Genomic DNA, 17,212 nt, shown 5'->3' with positions numbered 1-17,212 from the left:
AAGTGAGGAAGAAAAAGGATAGAGAGGCAACATAGTCACAGAGGAAAACAGCAAATGATGGTTTGACACAAGGAGAGGAGATGCTTTGGGTGGCAGGGAGGAGGAAACCAGCTTTGGAATCACAGCAGGATGACAAAAAAAACAAAACTGATTTTGTTTAGGATATTTAGCAAATAATTGACAAAATCCTGTTGGTGCACTTTTGCCAGTGGATGTAACTTCCGGGCACCTTCAATTCTAGTGATGCCCCCAAACCGGGTTCTTTCAAGAGAAACAGATATGGAGGTATTCAGGAAATGGGGAAAGTCAAGAGCAGGAAGACACAAGAGGAATGACACCCAGGACCCTGGTGCTAAAATCCATGAAGGCTTGAAAGCTTGGAAATTGGTTCTCCGGGTTAGATGTTTCCTTTCAATGTAAAGGAACCTCCTGCACTTTACCCTCTTGGTGTATCAGCCCTGAAATATGGTCCATCAGGCAGAACCATCCATTCAGGGAAGCAGAAGCTTTCCCTTGGGGAATAGAAGAGAGGATGATCAGTTCTAAGCAGAACTGTCATGAGGCATGGAAAAATCGTAATAAGATTGCAAAGGGAACTTTTTGTGAGCTAAGTCTCTGAAGAGTGAAACCCAAGGAGGTTCTGGACGACTAGGAAAAACCCAAGACTACACAAGAAGTGACAGAGTGATTGCCCATGGTGAGATCAAGGATGGTCAAGGATGTCTCATAACCCTTCAAGGTCAGCACAGCACAGGAAGAGACTGGAGTCATCCATTTTCTGCCCATACAGGACAGAGAGCATTTCCCTTCAGCCCAAGTGTTACCCTCTTCTCCCCTCCCCCTCCCCCTCCCCCTCCCCTCTGGAGCTTCTGGTTGCAGCAACGGTGATGGCAAGGAGGAAGGGAGGACCACATCCTGCTCTACCTTCTGCCACTCCAGCCTCATCCCCCTCCCTCTTTCCTACATCAGGGAGCCTGCAAAACCACCTCCCCTTCTAGTTGTGGCTAGGAATTTGCACCAGCCCCCTGATTCTGGCTTCTCCTCTGCCTCCCTCTCTGCCTCCCACCCCTCTTCCCTGCCGTTCCTCCTTGGCCATAGCAGCGTTTCAAGTGCCAGGGAAAGTAAAGACCTGCCGAACCGCCTGCTTCCCTGCTTTGGGAGCAGGCTGGTGGTGCGCTCGTACTTGGCGCCCATCTCGCCCTCCGAGCCAGAGGACAGTTGGGAGGGCAGTGGGCTGCTCCTCCCTCCCACTCACACTCACTTACCCGACTTTGGCTGTGCTGTGCAGATGACGGTGCCAAGGTGCCAAGCTTTCTCATGGCTTGGCTCAGATCACAAAGATGGTGCATCGTTATCTTCACCTCAAATATGAGGGAAGCTTTACGACCCCCCCAGAGTTCTTCCCTGGCTGGGATACCCATCCGAACCGTGGAAGAACTCAACTCCCCGGTCCCCTCTCTTGAGTCTCCAAGGCTTCCCCTCCTCCCTCCATTCCTCCCGAGAGCAGTGAGCCCTTTGCTTCTTCCTGGCACACTCTGAGCCCCTTCCCTTCCATCCAGCAGCCCTCTGATCCACCTTATTTGGGAAAAACATTTGGAGACTCAAGGAAGGGCTGGGGGAAGCCGCTCAGAGTTTGGTGCCCCCACTGGGGGCAACTCAATCCAATCGGAGTCCAATTTGCTTGGAAAAGGCCAAGCCATGGGCTTTGATTCATCCCAAATGAGGATAAATGGGGGGGGGGAGAGGCACACATCACTAGATGGCAGAAAAGGAAGGAAGGGTAATGGCTTCCCTCCCTCCCTTCCTCTCTCCCACTCCTCCTCCACTCCCTCCCCATCATCCCTTCCTCCCTTTTCCCTTCCTTTTCCTCCTCTGCCCCTCTGACCTTGCCAAGGCTACCCTAAGAGCATTGGAAGAACCAGAGGGGAAGGGAGGAGGAAAAGGAAGAGAGGCAGAGAGAAGGAAGGCAAGAAATGTGGGGGGGGGGAGGAGGAAGTGGTAGAGAACCCTCCTTCCTGCTCTGCCATTGCCTCAGGCACTCTGTAGCCCAGCAGCTACAGCCGTCAAGTAGGGGTGTCTGGGGGTCCACAGGTGGGGGGATGGGATGGGGCTCCCAGGGGGGAATATGGGGGCTGGGGGAGGGCTCAGAGAGATCTGCCAATCTGGATCATTGTATCCAGGGGCATTTCCCTCTTGATTTCCCCATTTCCAATAGGGGCTCCGGTTCCAGGTGGAAGGGCAGGCGCCCTTGGAGCCAGGTCAAGTCAGACTGGGGGGGAGTGAGGCAGGGACAGAGAGAGGGAGGGATCTGTTGAGAGTGAACAGGATCCTGGAACAGAATGAGAAGGAGATTGCAATCCTGATGCAAAGAGTTCCTGATGTTCCTTTCCTTCTTTCCAGCAGGTCTGCTCTGGCTGGTGCCCAAGAGAACTCCCATAGTTCCTCGGAGACCTATTTTGGAGGGGAAAAAAGACCAAGTTGTGAAAGACATCTACACTTTGTTAGTAAATGGGTAGAAATTACTGCAGCCCCTCCAAGTGGCGCGACTTTGAAATTCTGGAGAGTTCCTTAAGTTCTGAATGGATTTTTAGACCAAGTTGCTAAGTAGAAAGTGAACTGCAGTTATTTAAACCTGTTCCAACCATCATTGTCTCACTTCTTCTGCACAATGTATTTTGATGCTTAGCCTATGTTGGTCCGATGGTCAAATCAGGGGCACAATTAATGGAATAAATGGCTCTTTCCCATACTTCTTGGCTACACATTCCCCAAGCAACTCACTGTGTGTCGAGTCCCCATGTCAAAGTTATACAGCTTCTTTCTCGCTTTGAAGGAGGGGCTTTACCAGGGCCCCCCCTCAGTTTCTGTGGTCACTCAGGAATTGGAATTGGAAGTCTCTCAAGTCCTAGTTCTCACTGTGGCTGCTACGCCTGGTTCTTGCCCCTTTCCGCTTTCAGAAACTAGCATGGTGGCACCTTACTTGTGTAAAGGAGTTTCCTTACTGAGGTTCTTAGTGTGGGCATCCTCACATCATCTGTGGATTGTTGGTAAGCACCAGGTGTTTGGAGGAGAGCTGTACAAGATTTAAAAGAGGAGAGATGCAAATAAATTATGGAAATGGATTATTTGTGTTTGTTTTTGGGTGTGAGAGAGGGAATGTCCTCTCCTATACAGCAACATTCAGAAATGAGTAACATAAGAGAACTTACAGCCCAACCAAAATATTCAACTCTTCAAAGAAAAGCATGAGAATCAAATTAGCACCCCAACCACTGCTGTTCCCTGAGATGAAGAGCTCCTCTCCCAAATGAAGATAGGCTTGAATATTAACAGAAATGGTTTTAAGACAGGGCGCTTGAAGACTGCACAAACAATCCTACTGATACTGTGAGAGGTTTTTTCTCCGACAATTTAATGTTTCTCTACCAATTCATTCTGTCCACTACACCCCGGTTCTTGCACCCTCATCACCTTTCCGAAACTAGCAAGGCTGCACGTTAATTGTAGAAAACACATTCCTTACTTAGGCTCTCAGCGTGGGCTTCTTCACACCATCTACAGCCTGTTCAAATTTCCAGACAGCTTCGGATAGTACCGATTGTCCTTGTTCGTTGGCCATGGTTATATGTACATAGCATCTTGTTCCTCCTTCAAATATGTGGAAAATAATATTTGTTAGTGTTTATGCATTGAAGCTCTACAGCAAAAGATGGAGAGAAATTGCGGACTAAAGCTCACCTGGATGTCTGATTTCTCCTTCTTCAAGAAGGTCTTGCCTTCTCCTGATGTCTGGCCCTCGTTATGACCATCTATTTGCAATCAGACGAGAAAGGAAGATGTTGACCTCTCCCCATAGGCATGGTCATCTGGTTACTGAGTCTCATGCTCAGAAGCAGAGCTTGGAAAAGTTTCTTTTTTTCTTACATTTCCCAGACGTGCCAGGTGGGATGGCCACTGGCCATCATGACCCAAGGCTTCTGGGAGCTGTGCTCCAAAACTATTTCTGAGAGCTGTTATTCAAACAAGTTCTGAGCAAAACACTCTCTGTGAAGCAGACATGTTAGTTGCAATGCGTAGCATCCATTTCCCTTACAAAATGGGTAGGAAAGCACTCAGAAAACCTTCTCACAAATCCTTCTAACAGCTTTCCCTATGCTTAAAAGGACAATGTTATTGTCCTCTGGCAAGTCATTTTCAGCTTCTGGCGACCCTGACAGGGTTTGTGAAGTACATAAAATGTCTCAAGAGGGATTCACGATTTACTCTCTAGAAAGATTTGAAGGGCGAGGAGGGATTGGAATCGAGGTCTCCTGAGCCATAGTCCAATATTCTATCTACTTTACCACAGTGAGTCTGAAAAATTAATTCAACTTGCCCCCAACCCAACCTTTCCCTTTCGGTGTCATGAAGATCCATCCTGACCATGTTAAGGCTGAGCCTGACTGTTAACTGTCACTTAGTTTGCAGAGAAACAAGAACTCTCCAGATTGTTTCCTCACTCTGACATCAGAGAATTCTATTTCTCTTTGGCCTGTGCTGTATCCATGCCAACCGCAAGAACCCATCAATCTCTGTGATTACAGAACCATCAATCGGAGTCTATTAAAAACAACAGAATGTTGGTCTTATAGTGGACTGGAAGATCAGTCTGTAGTGACACATTCACCAAGCAACCCACTGCATATTGAATCCCCTTGCCTATGGTGCCTGAGGGGATTCTGGGTGCTGTAGTCCAAAACCAGAAAGAGTTTTCAGTCTCGGCTTGGAATGTTTTTAAGAGCCACCATGTTGCCTCTGATTTAGAGTAACCTCATGGATGAGTGACTTCCAGCATGTTGTCAACTGCCCAGAGTGTGCGCTAGCATCATAAGGCAGTATATGTCAAAAGAACAACATCAACATGTCCTATCATTGACACAGAGTCTCTGGTGTTGCTGATTGTCCTTATGAAAAGCTGGTCAGCAAGAGTAGCTCATTTTTAAGCATCAGGTGTTTGGAGGGAAGGTCTGTTGAATTAAACAGACATTGGAATACCAATAAACCGTGTGACTGTAGTTTGTGTCATGGAGATAATATCCTGTCCAGCACCGTTCTTTCCTTAAATGAGTAATATGGAAAAAGAAAAAAATGGGCAAACAAAAATATTTAACTTTTAAAATGAGGGGGAGTGAAGAAAATTCACATTGGATTTTGCTTTTTTTCTGCCAGTTGTCAGCCGGTTGGATAGCTCAGTGGTTTGCATATCTGGCTGTGGAGCTAGAGGCTGGGAGTTCTATTGTAGAGCCAGAGGAGAAAGGAAGTGGGTGCAAAATACTGTATGTGAACATTCCAGTTATAAACATATTTGGGGGGCAGGGGAGCAGAAAAATTAATGTCTCAGGGGGGAACAACCTTCAAAAATCTAGTTTAATTGTTTGAAACATTTTCAGTATATGATGTTGCTGCAAGGAGAATGGATAGTTTGTGTTTGTGTGTTTGTGTCTTTGTGTGTGTGTGCGCCCGTGTGTATTTGAGAGAGAGAGCTGCAGTTACAGAAACTTCAGAGGATTTCACACAAGTCTTCAACATTTCTTTCACTTCATCCTCTCGATGATGCTTTTGGGGAGGGTTCTTTTCTCCATTACAGTATTTAAATTCCCAGTATGATCTCTTCAGCTAAAGAATCCATCAGAACGGTAGACATTTTGCAGGATATGTAGGAAACTGGGGCTGGGCCTGTCCACACCATCAGGCTACAAAAAATAAGGCAACACAACACACCGCACACATTGGATAGCAACAACTATCATGTAGTGGTAGATACAACAGTTGCAGCAAAGAGAAAATGAATTTTCCTCCTTAGATTCAAACTGGTTTGGCTGGGTGAGGATTAGAAACATTTTCTTTCTGTGTTATTACTATGCTTAAAGGCTAAAAAATGCTTTTAACTTTATATATTTTTACTTTTAAGAACTTTAAGAGACATATTCTCAGCTTTTTTTCAGTGTCCCAGTTTAGGCTAAAAGCTCTTGCATTTTTAGAATATGACTAAAATGTTTGTTTTGGTATTATTATTATACTTTTTATGCTCCTGTGTTTTCAACTGAATTATTACTATTTGCCTGTAACTTAAGTTTAGCTTTCTTATATTTCTTACATTTTTAAAGCATTTATGCCTACAGTTTTTCCATAGCTGCAATATTGTCTACACATTTTGACGTGTTACTTTTTACAGTATTTTGTCCTTATGGAGCATAGAAACAATGCAGAAGTAATGTAGGTAGAAATAAACAAGCTGATTTTTCCTGGAATTACTGTAATAACAATGAAGCCAGAGGCTGGAAATTCAGTTCTCTACCGTGCCCTCTGAAGAAGTTATTGGGAAACCATTTCTGTACCTTGAAAGGGTTGTCATAAGTCAGAATTGCCTTGACAGCACACAATTATTATTATTAAAATATGTTCAAAATTGGATTGATTACATAGATGCCTGTGTGCAAAATCCTTATATGGACAGTTTTGAAAGAATAACATTGTTTCTTATCTACAGAAGGGAAAGAATAATGACTTACATCATAAATTTGTCAGAAGAATTACCATATTTTTCTGTGTATAAACACCCCCATGTATAAGACCCCCCCACACTTTTCTAATCCAAAATTAAGAAATCTGTGGTTTAGCAAGTGGAGGGGAAAGCAGAAAGTCCTGCAGGATCACTTTGATTCCTGCTTTCCCTTCCACTTGTTTTTGTTCTCTCCTTAGCTTGCATCTGTGTATGAGACGACCCTCAATTTTTAGTCTAAAGAGTTTAGACAAAAGTATAGTCTTATACACGGAAAATACAGTAATTATAGACTGTCCATCTACCTAAACAACAGAAGTGTGATAGTGGATAATACTTCTCACCAGTTAATCAGTATCTATGATTAAATCACCTTTGATGAAAAATAGCATAACCACTTCTCAGCAATTATGCAATCTGGATTTCACCTGTGTTCTTCTACAGGTAGAAAGGTGGAGTAGAAACTAAGTGAATGAATGAATGAATGAATGAATGAATGAATGAATGAATGAATTTCGTTAGCAGCTAGTAAGCTTTCTAGATTATCTATGAGGTACATCGAACTTTATGAGTTTGTCTCCACTAGGAAGCACATGTTGGATGCTGAAAGGCAGAGAATCTTGGGAGCTCTTCATCACAGGAATAATCATTATTGGGAGTTATGGTGATGTTTTGTGGGAAGTGAGGAATTTCTGTCAGGTGCTCAGCTGTGCTGTGGAAATTACAACATTAGCAGGAGTCTGCCCGATAAATTTGAGAAAATGTAGGTGTTTCCATACACATTCGTTCTGGAATCTCCAGAGCAATTCCCCCCTTTTCCTTTCCCCCACTCCAGACCGCTGTTGAAGGAATAGTCAAAAATTGGGAAGGCCAAAGACTGACTAGAGAGACTCATCTCTTCTAGCTTAATTTTTCACTGTATTAGCTAGCATAGAAAGGGGAAACCCTACATTTCTTGTCACAAGAGCTTGGATTCCAGCCCGAGAGTTTTCTGTGGAATAACCTCACATGGAAAGGAGGATATAGTGTGGGCAGCAACACCTTGGGTGGGAGCTACTTATTTCCTTTCTCCCTTCCACCTGCCCTGATCTGCTTGTCTGCAAAGGTAGGTGTTCGGGAGCCGTGATGATGATATAGTCTGTTATCATATTCCCGGAGTTCTCGAGGTGTCACCAGTTCCTGGCAGACATTCCATGACCAGGAATATGTGGAAAAGGTCTGGTAGAAGCTGGGGTTCCCTGAGTCCAGTCCAATCTCTCCACCACGTAGTCTTCGCCACAGCTTCAGCGACTTGTTGCGTTCCCGGAGAGCTATCGCCTTCCGGTAGGCATCTGTTGCTCTCTTGACCTGAGAAAGGGAGGCAGAGGCTTGTGAGTAGGAAATAAAACTGCCAGAGCAGTTCTGGATGGTCTCAGAATAGATTTTACACAAGCTAGAATTTTATCAGTACACACATGACAGTCTTACGAGACTTAAGTTCTGAAAAGCTTGGCTTTCCAGTTACCTTCTCAAACTGCAAATTATAACTTTATTTACATCAGGAATAATACCTTATACCTTTATCATAGAATTATGTTCCCTAGGCAGTAAACAGTACTTAAGATGCAATAAAAGAAAATAAAAATTGAAACAATAATAAAAATTAGGCACATATGCAAATTAAACAAGTAAAATGAAAAAACTGTTCATAGAATTAAGGAATTGGAAAGAGTCTATAAGTCCATCAAATCAAAAAAATACTGAGCTAAAGTGCTTCTGTCTTTTCTTTGTCATCTGTTACCAGTTTTCCTTTCCTACTGAGTAGATGAGCTACTACAGTGGTGCCTCGCATTATGACGTTAATTCGTTCCAGCGAAATCGCTGTAAAATGAAAACATCGTAATGAGATTTTAAAAAGCTCTTAGAAACGCATTTAAACCCGATTAATGCGTTCCTAGGGGCTTGAAACTCACCGTCCAGCGAAGATCCTCCATAGCATGGCCATTTTTGCTGCCTGTGCAGCGAGGAATCCGTGCGGGTGCCCATTTTGTTTACCCAGCGGCCATTTTGAAACTGCTGATCAGCTGGCCGAAAATCATCGCTTTGCGATGATCGGTTCCCGAAGCAGGAAACCGATCATCGCAAAGTGAAATTCCCCCATAGGGAACATCGTTTTGCAATCGCTTTTGCGATCGCAAAAACATCAACGTCTAGCGATTCATCATCAAATGGAGTGCCCGTTAAGCGAGGCACCACTGTATTACTTTTCTCTGTCTTGGTATGCATGTACCAGAAGAATGCTTTTTCCTTTTTCTTTTATTGTTTCTTGCTGACCTCAACTCATTTTCAGCTTCTGCCTGCTTAACACCATCCAGGCAATTCTTTGCTACCTGTCTTTGCTATCTGTCTTCTGTGCCCTGGCCTTCCTTCTGTTGGAGTTTTTACAACCTTGCATGATGCCTGTAGAAGGTGTGGCTGGGAGGGACTTTTGTGTGCTGAGGTGACTGTCAATCTATCCAGCACTAAACAATAGCTTCCTCCTGTCTCTGAATTGAAGAGAGAGCACCACCACTCTGTTCTGCTTCTTTCCCCCTTTCGTCTGTTGCTAGCAGTGAGTCTCTTAAGGTCTTTTGCTGAAAGCAGTCATGTTTGTCAATTTGCTGTTTGAGCTGTTCAATTGTAAGCAATGAAGCCTTTTATTGTGTCTCCTATTCATATGTTGGAGTGAGTTATTGAGACTGTAAACACTAATTAATGAGAAAAGGGGTGGATTTCCTGGAGAAATTGAAACTATTCTGCTTTGTGTCAGTCAGTCTATTGTTACAGTCCATAGACCAATCATATGGGGGGGGGGAATAAACCTTTACAGTGGGGTCTTGACTTGAGAACTTAATCTGTATTGGAAGGCGGTTCTCAAGTCAAAAAGTCTGTAAGTCAAGTATCCATTGACCTACAGTGCATTAAAAACCAATTAATCCCGTAATAGGCCGTTTTTGTTCCATTTTGGTTTTTTTCTGGTTTGTAAGTCAAATCTCAGCTGCAAGTCAAACCTAAATTTTGCGGCCAGAGAAGTCTGTAACTCAAAAAGTCTGTAAGTCAAGCCATCTGTAAGTCAAGGGTCCACTGTACAAATTTCCAAAATTCCCAGATATTTTGTAAAAAAACATTTGGCATTAAAAGACAAGATTAGAATCTAGTAACTAGTTACCATAAAATTTCTGAGACCTGAGTATCACCATAAAAAAGCTGGCTACTTGGTAAGTTATCTTGGGGTCTATATCAGAAAAAAGAAATTCAAGTTTATTTTTTTCTGAATGGCCAGGAATTATTACTATTATTTTAGTCATTTGGGTGATGATCTCCTTGAGTGCCACCTCATAACGCAAGCAAGTGAAGAACATGTGCTCTATAGTCTCGACCTCCATTAAAAGATGGTTACGAAGCATTTCAGCAAAATGGATATTCTTCTACTTCTGTTCAAGTACAGGGGAAGGCAGGGTTGAGCACCTTGCGAAGGTGAAGTCTCTTCTAAACTCTTTTCCTTCCAGAAATGCTAAATAATTTGCCAGTTCCACAGCGTTTTTGATATAGGTCCTCGCTATAGTATTATGTATGCTGGAAAGGTCGGTTTGATGTTCTGTAGCCTCAATTATTTGCTTAAATTTTTGTCTGTGTGTGTGTGCCTCATCTATTCTGTATAAGAGCGCCTGAGGGGAAAGGCAAATTTTCAGCTCTGGACCCAGCTGGATTGAAAGTTGTCATTCAATATTAAAGAAAACAGACCTTGTGGACTTAGATGTCCCTTTAGCCACATACAGTAGTGCCTCACAAGGCAAATGCCTCGCAGGACAAAAAACTCGCAAGACAAATGGTTTCGGCAATGGGGTTGATGACTCGCAAGACAAATGTTCCTATGGCCGTGCTTCGCAAGATGAAGGATTTCCGTTTTTTTGTTCCTGCCTCATGTTTGCTGATTTTAAAATGTTTTTCTATGATGTTTAAAAAGTTAAAAGCTTTTTGATTGAAATTTTTAAAATCATCTGCACAATATGTATGGCTTTAAAGAGCACTTAATAAACCCTTTGTAAACCAAATGTGACTTTGTTCTCACTTTTTTTGCCCATAGGAATGCATTAATTAGATTTCAATGCATTCCTATGGGAAAATGCGTTTCGCAAGATGGATTTTTCGCAAGACAACTTTAACTGCGGAACGAATTAAATTCATCTTGTGAGGCACCACTGTGTGTGTTTGTGTGTGTGTGTGTGTGTGTGTGTGTGTGGAGAGAGAGAGAGAGAGAGAGAGAGAGAGAGAGAGAGAGAGAGAGAGAGAGAGAGAGACAGACAGACAGACAGACAGACAGACAGACAGACAGACAGACAGACAGACAGACAGACAGACAGACAGACAGACAGACAGATAGATAGATAGATAGATAGATAGATAGATAGATAGATAGATAGATAGATAGATAGATAGATAGATAGATAGATAGATAGATAGATAGATAGATAGATAGATAGATAGATAGATAGGAGGCCAACCCAGGGTTCAACCTGTCTCCAATCTTACCCTGGCATTTGACACACATCTTGGGACCTGTAAGATAGTTCTTTGGAATTTAGATTGGACTCTTTCTTGTGGTGCAAAATGGGAGCCAAGTGGCCCCAGCAGTGACAAATAACTTGTTAAACTTGTTGCTCTTAAGTGAACTGCTCTGAGACTGCCCATATCGGCCCACCAACTGACTTGCCTTCTTTGTCAGTTCTGTGATTCATTGTACCTCCTCCAGCCTACCTATCAGATCAACTAGAGCTGATCTAACACCTCCATCTGCTCTTCCCACTCAGGACAGTAAGAGTTTTCTGTCTTGTGGACTGCAAACAATTCTGGTGCATATACTGTTCAGATGGAACATTGCTCAGGCCTGCTGAACCTCATCATCTGGGAGGATATATGCTCTAAAAAACATTCACCTGTACAAAGCAGTGGAAGACCAGTACTAGGTGGGCAGGCTTCTAATAGGGAAAAGTATCTGATACTAGCAAGGAATGATACAGAATGTTACCGCACTGTTTACTGGTTTTCCTATGGAGAACCCCTGATAAGCTTTCAAGGAGCCCACAGGTGCCCAGATTTGAATACTAAGAAGATATCTCCAGCTGCATAAGCAAGTGAACAATGGCTATCTTCAAAGCACTCTATATTTATATCTCAGTAACCCTTTTTTCACAACCCAGTAGAGAAGATCAATATCAAACCTGCACATCCTATGTACATATGGATATATAACAATTAGAGATAATTCACATAATAACTTAGGATCAGTTGTTCACTGATCTTATAAGAAATTTCTATGATATATGAACAATGTCCCCCTTACTTTGCTTCGTTCTCCAAATCTCCACAAATTTTTATCCCTCAAAAAACCAAAGGAAAACAATAATGCTAGTGTGTCATGAGACTCAAGAAGTAGCTGTCAAGGAAATGCTCAGATGTATGCAGCAACTGTACTCAATAACAGTGGATGTCTGTTGGACACAAGCAAGTAGATGTCTGCACTAGTCAATTAAAAGAAAGGATGTCCAATGACCACTATCACTAAGCAACAGCAAAGGAGGTGGGGGAAAGAGACAAAACAAAGGAGAACAAGCGCCGTGTCCGGCAGACTCCTTAGCTATGCTTAAGTCCCATGAAACAAAGCCAATGACAACCTTGTTTAATATCAACTGATTTTAATAGCACCAAAGGACAACAAACCGAGCATGGACCCAACCAAATGCAGAAGATAAGCCCTTAATTACTTACTTCTCGTCGTATTTCATTCAGATTGTCCATAGTTAACCTCCGGCACTTGCGTGTCAGCTCTGGTGTGAGAGTGAGGCTGGCTTTGGGGTTCTTGGAGAGCTTGGCCTATATGGAAAAAGACAAAAAATTAATCACCATGTTTAGTAGCACTGATTTGCACACACGCGCACACACACACACACACACACAGAGAGAGAGAGAGAGAGAGAGAGAGAGAGAGAGAGAGAGAGAGAGATGTCTATAGACAGAGTACCTAGAGTTAGAATTTGAATTAGAGTTAAGAGTTAAAGATAAAGATACATACACACATAAACAGCATATTCCATGGCTGCATTATATGAAGTTTGATGCAGAACTTGGAAAAGGCACCACAGTTCCTCAAATCTTTAGATAGCAGGGCCAGTGACTGTGCTGTGGGATGCTGGGATCTAGAGTCCAAAGGCTCGGAGCCTCACAAATATGAAGCGCTATTCTTACCTCCTGCTGTAACCATCTTTTCTTACGGAAGAAGTGATCCTCAAAAGATGAAATGGGTTCCAGCCTCCTTTGCACCTCCAGTTTCTGGAGATCTACCTTTGGTCTTCCTTTCACTAAGCAGTCCCGGTTGGGGATCAAGGGAAAGATGGGCACCTGAGCGTAAGGGCTGTCTGAAGGTGCTGTGCTTGCTAGCAAAAAGGAAAGCAAAAGAGCGGTCTCTGAGTTTTCAGCCCAAGAGTTTTCAGCGCTGGAGGTGTAAACTTGGAACCTGTCAGGACTGGAGCAGTACAAGGCACAGAGGAGGGGGCAGAGACACAAAGAAGCAAGCATGTAGGGTAGACAGAAGGAAGAAGACAGAGTAAGGGGCACAGAGACAAGTAAAGGAGCAATGATGATTCTTATCACACCCTAGTCCACTAAAGGATGGTGAGATAGGGAAAGGAACCACAACGGGACCCCAAGGGATAGGATTTAGCTGCACAGCCAGGGATTACCTGTTCCTTTTAGCATCAGTTCCTTGGTTCCTCTCTACAACTCTAACTAAGCTTAACTACCCATAGCTCTTATTTTAATTACTTGAGCTTAATGATCTCTGATTTTAATGCTCTGATTATGTGGTAGTACGTATTGTTCAATTTGTTTTTCACTTTTAAAAAAATGCCTTTAGTGATGTTTTAAAAAAATGCCTTTAGAGCTGGAGGAGGCTCTTGAGAATCCCCTGGAATGCAAGGAGAACAAACCTATCCATTCTAAAGGAAATCAACCCTGAGTGCTCACTGGAAGCACAGATCCTGAAGCTGAGGCTCCAGTACTTTGGCCATCTCATGAGAAGAAAAGACTCCTTGGAAAAAACCTTGATGTTAGGAAAGTGTGACGGCAAGAGGAGAAGGGGACGACCGAGGATGAGATGGCTGGACAGTGTCTGCGAAGTAACCAATATGAATTTGACACAACTCCGGGAGGCAGTGGAAGATAGGAGGGCCTGGCGTGCTCTGGTCCATGGGGTCACGAAGAGTCGGACACGACTAAACGACTAAACGAACGAAAATGAGTGATGTTTACTGAGATTTGTATGCTATTTTGGTGAAAAAGCAGGGTAGAACAACAATAACAATGATCATAATTATATTGAATAGCTTAACCTGTCCTTATTACAGTATAGATTTTAAGTAGATCTCCTGGCCTGATCTTAGAAGACGGGCAGTATGAGCCTGCCCGTCCTCTAAGATCAGGCCAGGAGGATCTTCTGAAGGTGCCATCCCTGAAAGAGGTGAGGGGGATGGCATGCCGAAATAGGGCCTTCTTGGCTGTTGCCCCCCAACTTTGAAATGCCCTCCCTATAGAGATCTGCCTGGCTCCAACACTTTTGGCTTTTCGGTGCCAGGCAAAGACCTTTCTGTTTAGCCAGAATTTTAATTAAACAGTATTCTCTAGCTGGCCACATGAGCAGCAGGACTTATTAATATTAATGTTTTAAGAATTGTTTTAATATAGGATATTTTATATTGTCTTTTTAATGTTTTTAATGTTTTTAAGTTTTAATATTGTTGTACACTGCCCAGAAGCCACTGGTAATGGTGCGGCTAAAAACAAACAAACAAACAAACAAACAAATAAACAAACAAATAAATAAATAAATAAATAAATAAATAAATAAATAAATAAATAAATAAATAAATAAATAAATAAATAAATAAAGGTTTGTGCCTTTGGACTATAACTTCCAGAATTCCCCAGGTGTCACCTGAGGAATTATGGGACATATAGTCCAAAAACACAAACGTGTGCACCTCGAATTGGAAGCCCAGTAGGACACAACCCAGTCTTTTTCTGTTTGGTAAGTGATCATACATGTAAATGTGCTAAATACATCAACAATAAGAATAAAAAAAGGATCCATGTCTCCCTCTGAACTGACCACACTCCAGCTATGATCAGAGCAGGAATGTATACACACAATCATGAAGACAGCATGCAGTCTCTGTGAAAAGCTTGGCCTCCTTCCACACCACCATTAGTTCCAGTTTTCCTGGTCATGATCCAAACCTGCTCAGACACAAACTGAGGTGCAAAAGCAGTTCTTACCTCGGAAGCGGAGATGTTCTACATAATCTTCCAGCTCTTTATCATTCATGATGCAAATGCGGGCAGCGCCAGCGAAGGAAGACAAGGGAGTGGAGCGTGCTTTGGGCACATGCCTTTTCTTGCCACCACGTCCCGTTTCTTTTTCTTCATCGATACTATCAGCACGCCAAGCTTTCCTGCCTGTAGACTCTAGGAACTTTTGCCGGTAGTAGCTAAAATGCCAAAAAGCGAGAACCAAGACAAAAGCTGAAAATTATGGGACAAGACAGCAAATGTGACTACCTCTTGATTTGTAGTTAACCATTTATTTTTATTTATTCACCTAATGTTTTCACTATATTGAATAACCTGAGCTTTAAACAACAGGAGAAACTAGCAGAAAGGTGATTGTCATCCAGCTTTTTCTACATACTGTGCTGAAAGAGTTGCACCATCTATTTATTAATTTTCTGTTAACTGAGGGAAGAAAGCACATGCTGTTGCCTGGCCTACTGTTGCTGGTAAACAACTAGGCTCACAGCTGATGGCTCTTCTCCTCTCTCCTCATCCCCTCCAATGCTCCATCAGGGTCTCACCAAGTCAGGGTGCTTGTTCTTACTAGGCTCACATCATGGGGCCAACTAGGCAACTCAATTAACACAGGAGAAATCCCTTAAAAGAAAAAGACTACTGTATCTTTTATTCTATCATGAGCTTGCCTCTATCTGCCTTTAGCAAAGTACTGTAGTCTGAACTGGTCAACTGGGAGATAGCGCAGCTTTATTTCCATGTCTAAGGTTTCAATCACTTAGCTCTGACAAGTTTACTTAAGTAGAAGGAAAGGTTATAGAAGGAAGAAAAAAGCCTTTGCTTTAACATGTTATCAGATTTTTAAAAAAGAAGATCAGCATTAAAGTCATTCACACCCGTGAAGATTGTGGTACTTTTCTATATTTTTGAAAAAGAGAGGCCTTTAAAAAAGGCAGAAGAGTCATTGATAAAAGACAAGGGAGCATTGCCTACATTAATGTCTGGTGGACAATGCTCTGGAAAAGGCCAATCAATCAAACATGGAAATTTCACACGACACATTCCTGTTTCGCACAGGCATTGATACTAATTAAAGAATTAATTGTACAGTATTTATATAATAATTCCATTAATTTTCAATAGCAATTACTATTATTTATATAACATCATCAACAGACACATAACAGTTGCTCTGGGTTTTTCGGGCTCTTTGACCGTGTTCTGAAGGTTGTTCTTCCTAACGTTTCGCCAGTCTCTGTGGCCAGCATCTTCAGAGGACAGCAACCTGTGAGCACAGAGTGCTGTCCTCTGAAGATGTTGGCCACAGAGACTGGCGAAACGTTAGGAAGAACAACCTTCAGAAGACGGTCAAAGAGCCCGAAAAACCCACAACAACCATTAGATCCCGGCCGTGAAAGCCTTCGCGAAGACACATAACACTTTGCAAAGCAACACAACAAAAAAGCAGGCCCAAACTCCCAAAAAACATACGATTTATATTTTAACAGTGAAGATATGAAGTAATGAATATTACATAGCACTATTAAATCTCACAACAAAGTTTCTTTTGAATAGGTTTTGCAAAAGGAACGTGATGGCATGTGTACCTATTTAGGTCTTCTTATTTCTCACCTGACGATATTCACTGTGGTTTTCCGTGGCAGCACAGAAGTCTCCACCAGTTTGGACAAGAGCTCAAAGAATAGGATCCCTCGTGCATCAACCGTCTCCATATCACCTTTCTTAGGGGCTGGGAATAAAAATGAGGGGAGGAATGCAGAGTGATCATGGAAGGTCTAGTTCTGCCTTACTCCCCACAGAGTCATGTTAAGAAACTGGACAGAACTCAAATGTCAAGCATATACCGGTCATGTGGTCTTTTCACTTGCCAGTTTTATTCGTTCATGCAACCAAGTGTCAAACCAGGAGCTTATGTGCCAACAACCATGACAGAATACAGTATGGATTTGTCACTCATTAAGTGATGCTAATGCAGGCTGCAGTTACAGTCAGTTTCAAAATTTTAATCTCAGTTAACTGGAAATACAGTTTCAATCTGTCTTCAATGTCTTCCTGTAGCACCCCCCGCCCCATTCTTTCTTTGTAACTATGTCTGATACCTCAGATCAGATTGTTCCTTTTTCTAAAGTTGCTGCCTTGAGGTCAGGTTGGAGCTCTGAACCAGGCAATGTGAAATCTCTCTTTCTCTCTCATACACACCAAACACGGTAGCTTAATTTTATAGGACATGTTCAGATTGTGTTATGATACACATTTATACTGAAAACAACATCTATTCCTATATGGCACATT

General features: G+C 42.6%; 1 protein-coding gene across 1 annotated transcript in view; it reads right to left on the bottom strand.

The window, feature by feature from the left end:
• Positions 1–4,645: 4,645 nt before the first annotated feature.
• Positions 4,646–17,212, bottom strand: part of LOC110081351 (uncharacterized) — a 64,982-nt gene continuing 52,415 nt past the window's right edge. The window contains exons 27-31 of the mRNA XM_078378729.1: positions 16,532–16,649; positions 14,891–15,102; positions 12,806–12,993; positions 12,329–12,433; positions 4,646–7,888 (exon numbers count right to left, since the gene is read on the bottom strand). Coding sequence (XP_078234855.1) covers positions 7,595–7,888; positions 12,329–12,433; positions 12,806–12,993; positions 14,891–15,102; positions 16,532–16,649 — 917 coding nt within the window. The 3' untranslated portion in view covers positions 4,646–7,594. The remainder of the gene's footprint in view (positions 7,889–12,328; positions 12,434–12,805; positions 12,994–14,890; positions 15,103–16,531; positions 16,650–17,212) is intronic.

Source organism: Pogona vitticeps, chromosome 6 (assembly GCF_051106095.1).
Source record: "Pogona vitticeps strain Pit_001003342236 chromosome 6, PviZW2.1, whole genome shotgun sequence".
Taxonomy (NCBI): Eukaryota; Metazoa; Chordata; class Lepidosauria; order Squamata; family Agamidae; genus Pogona; species Pogona vitticeps.
This window is presented reverse-complemented; position numbering and strand designations above follow the sequence as displayed.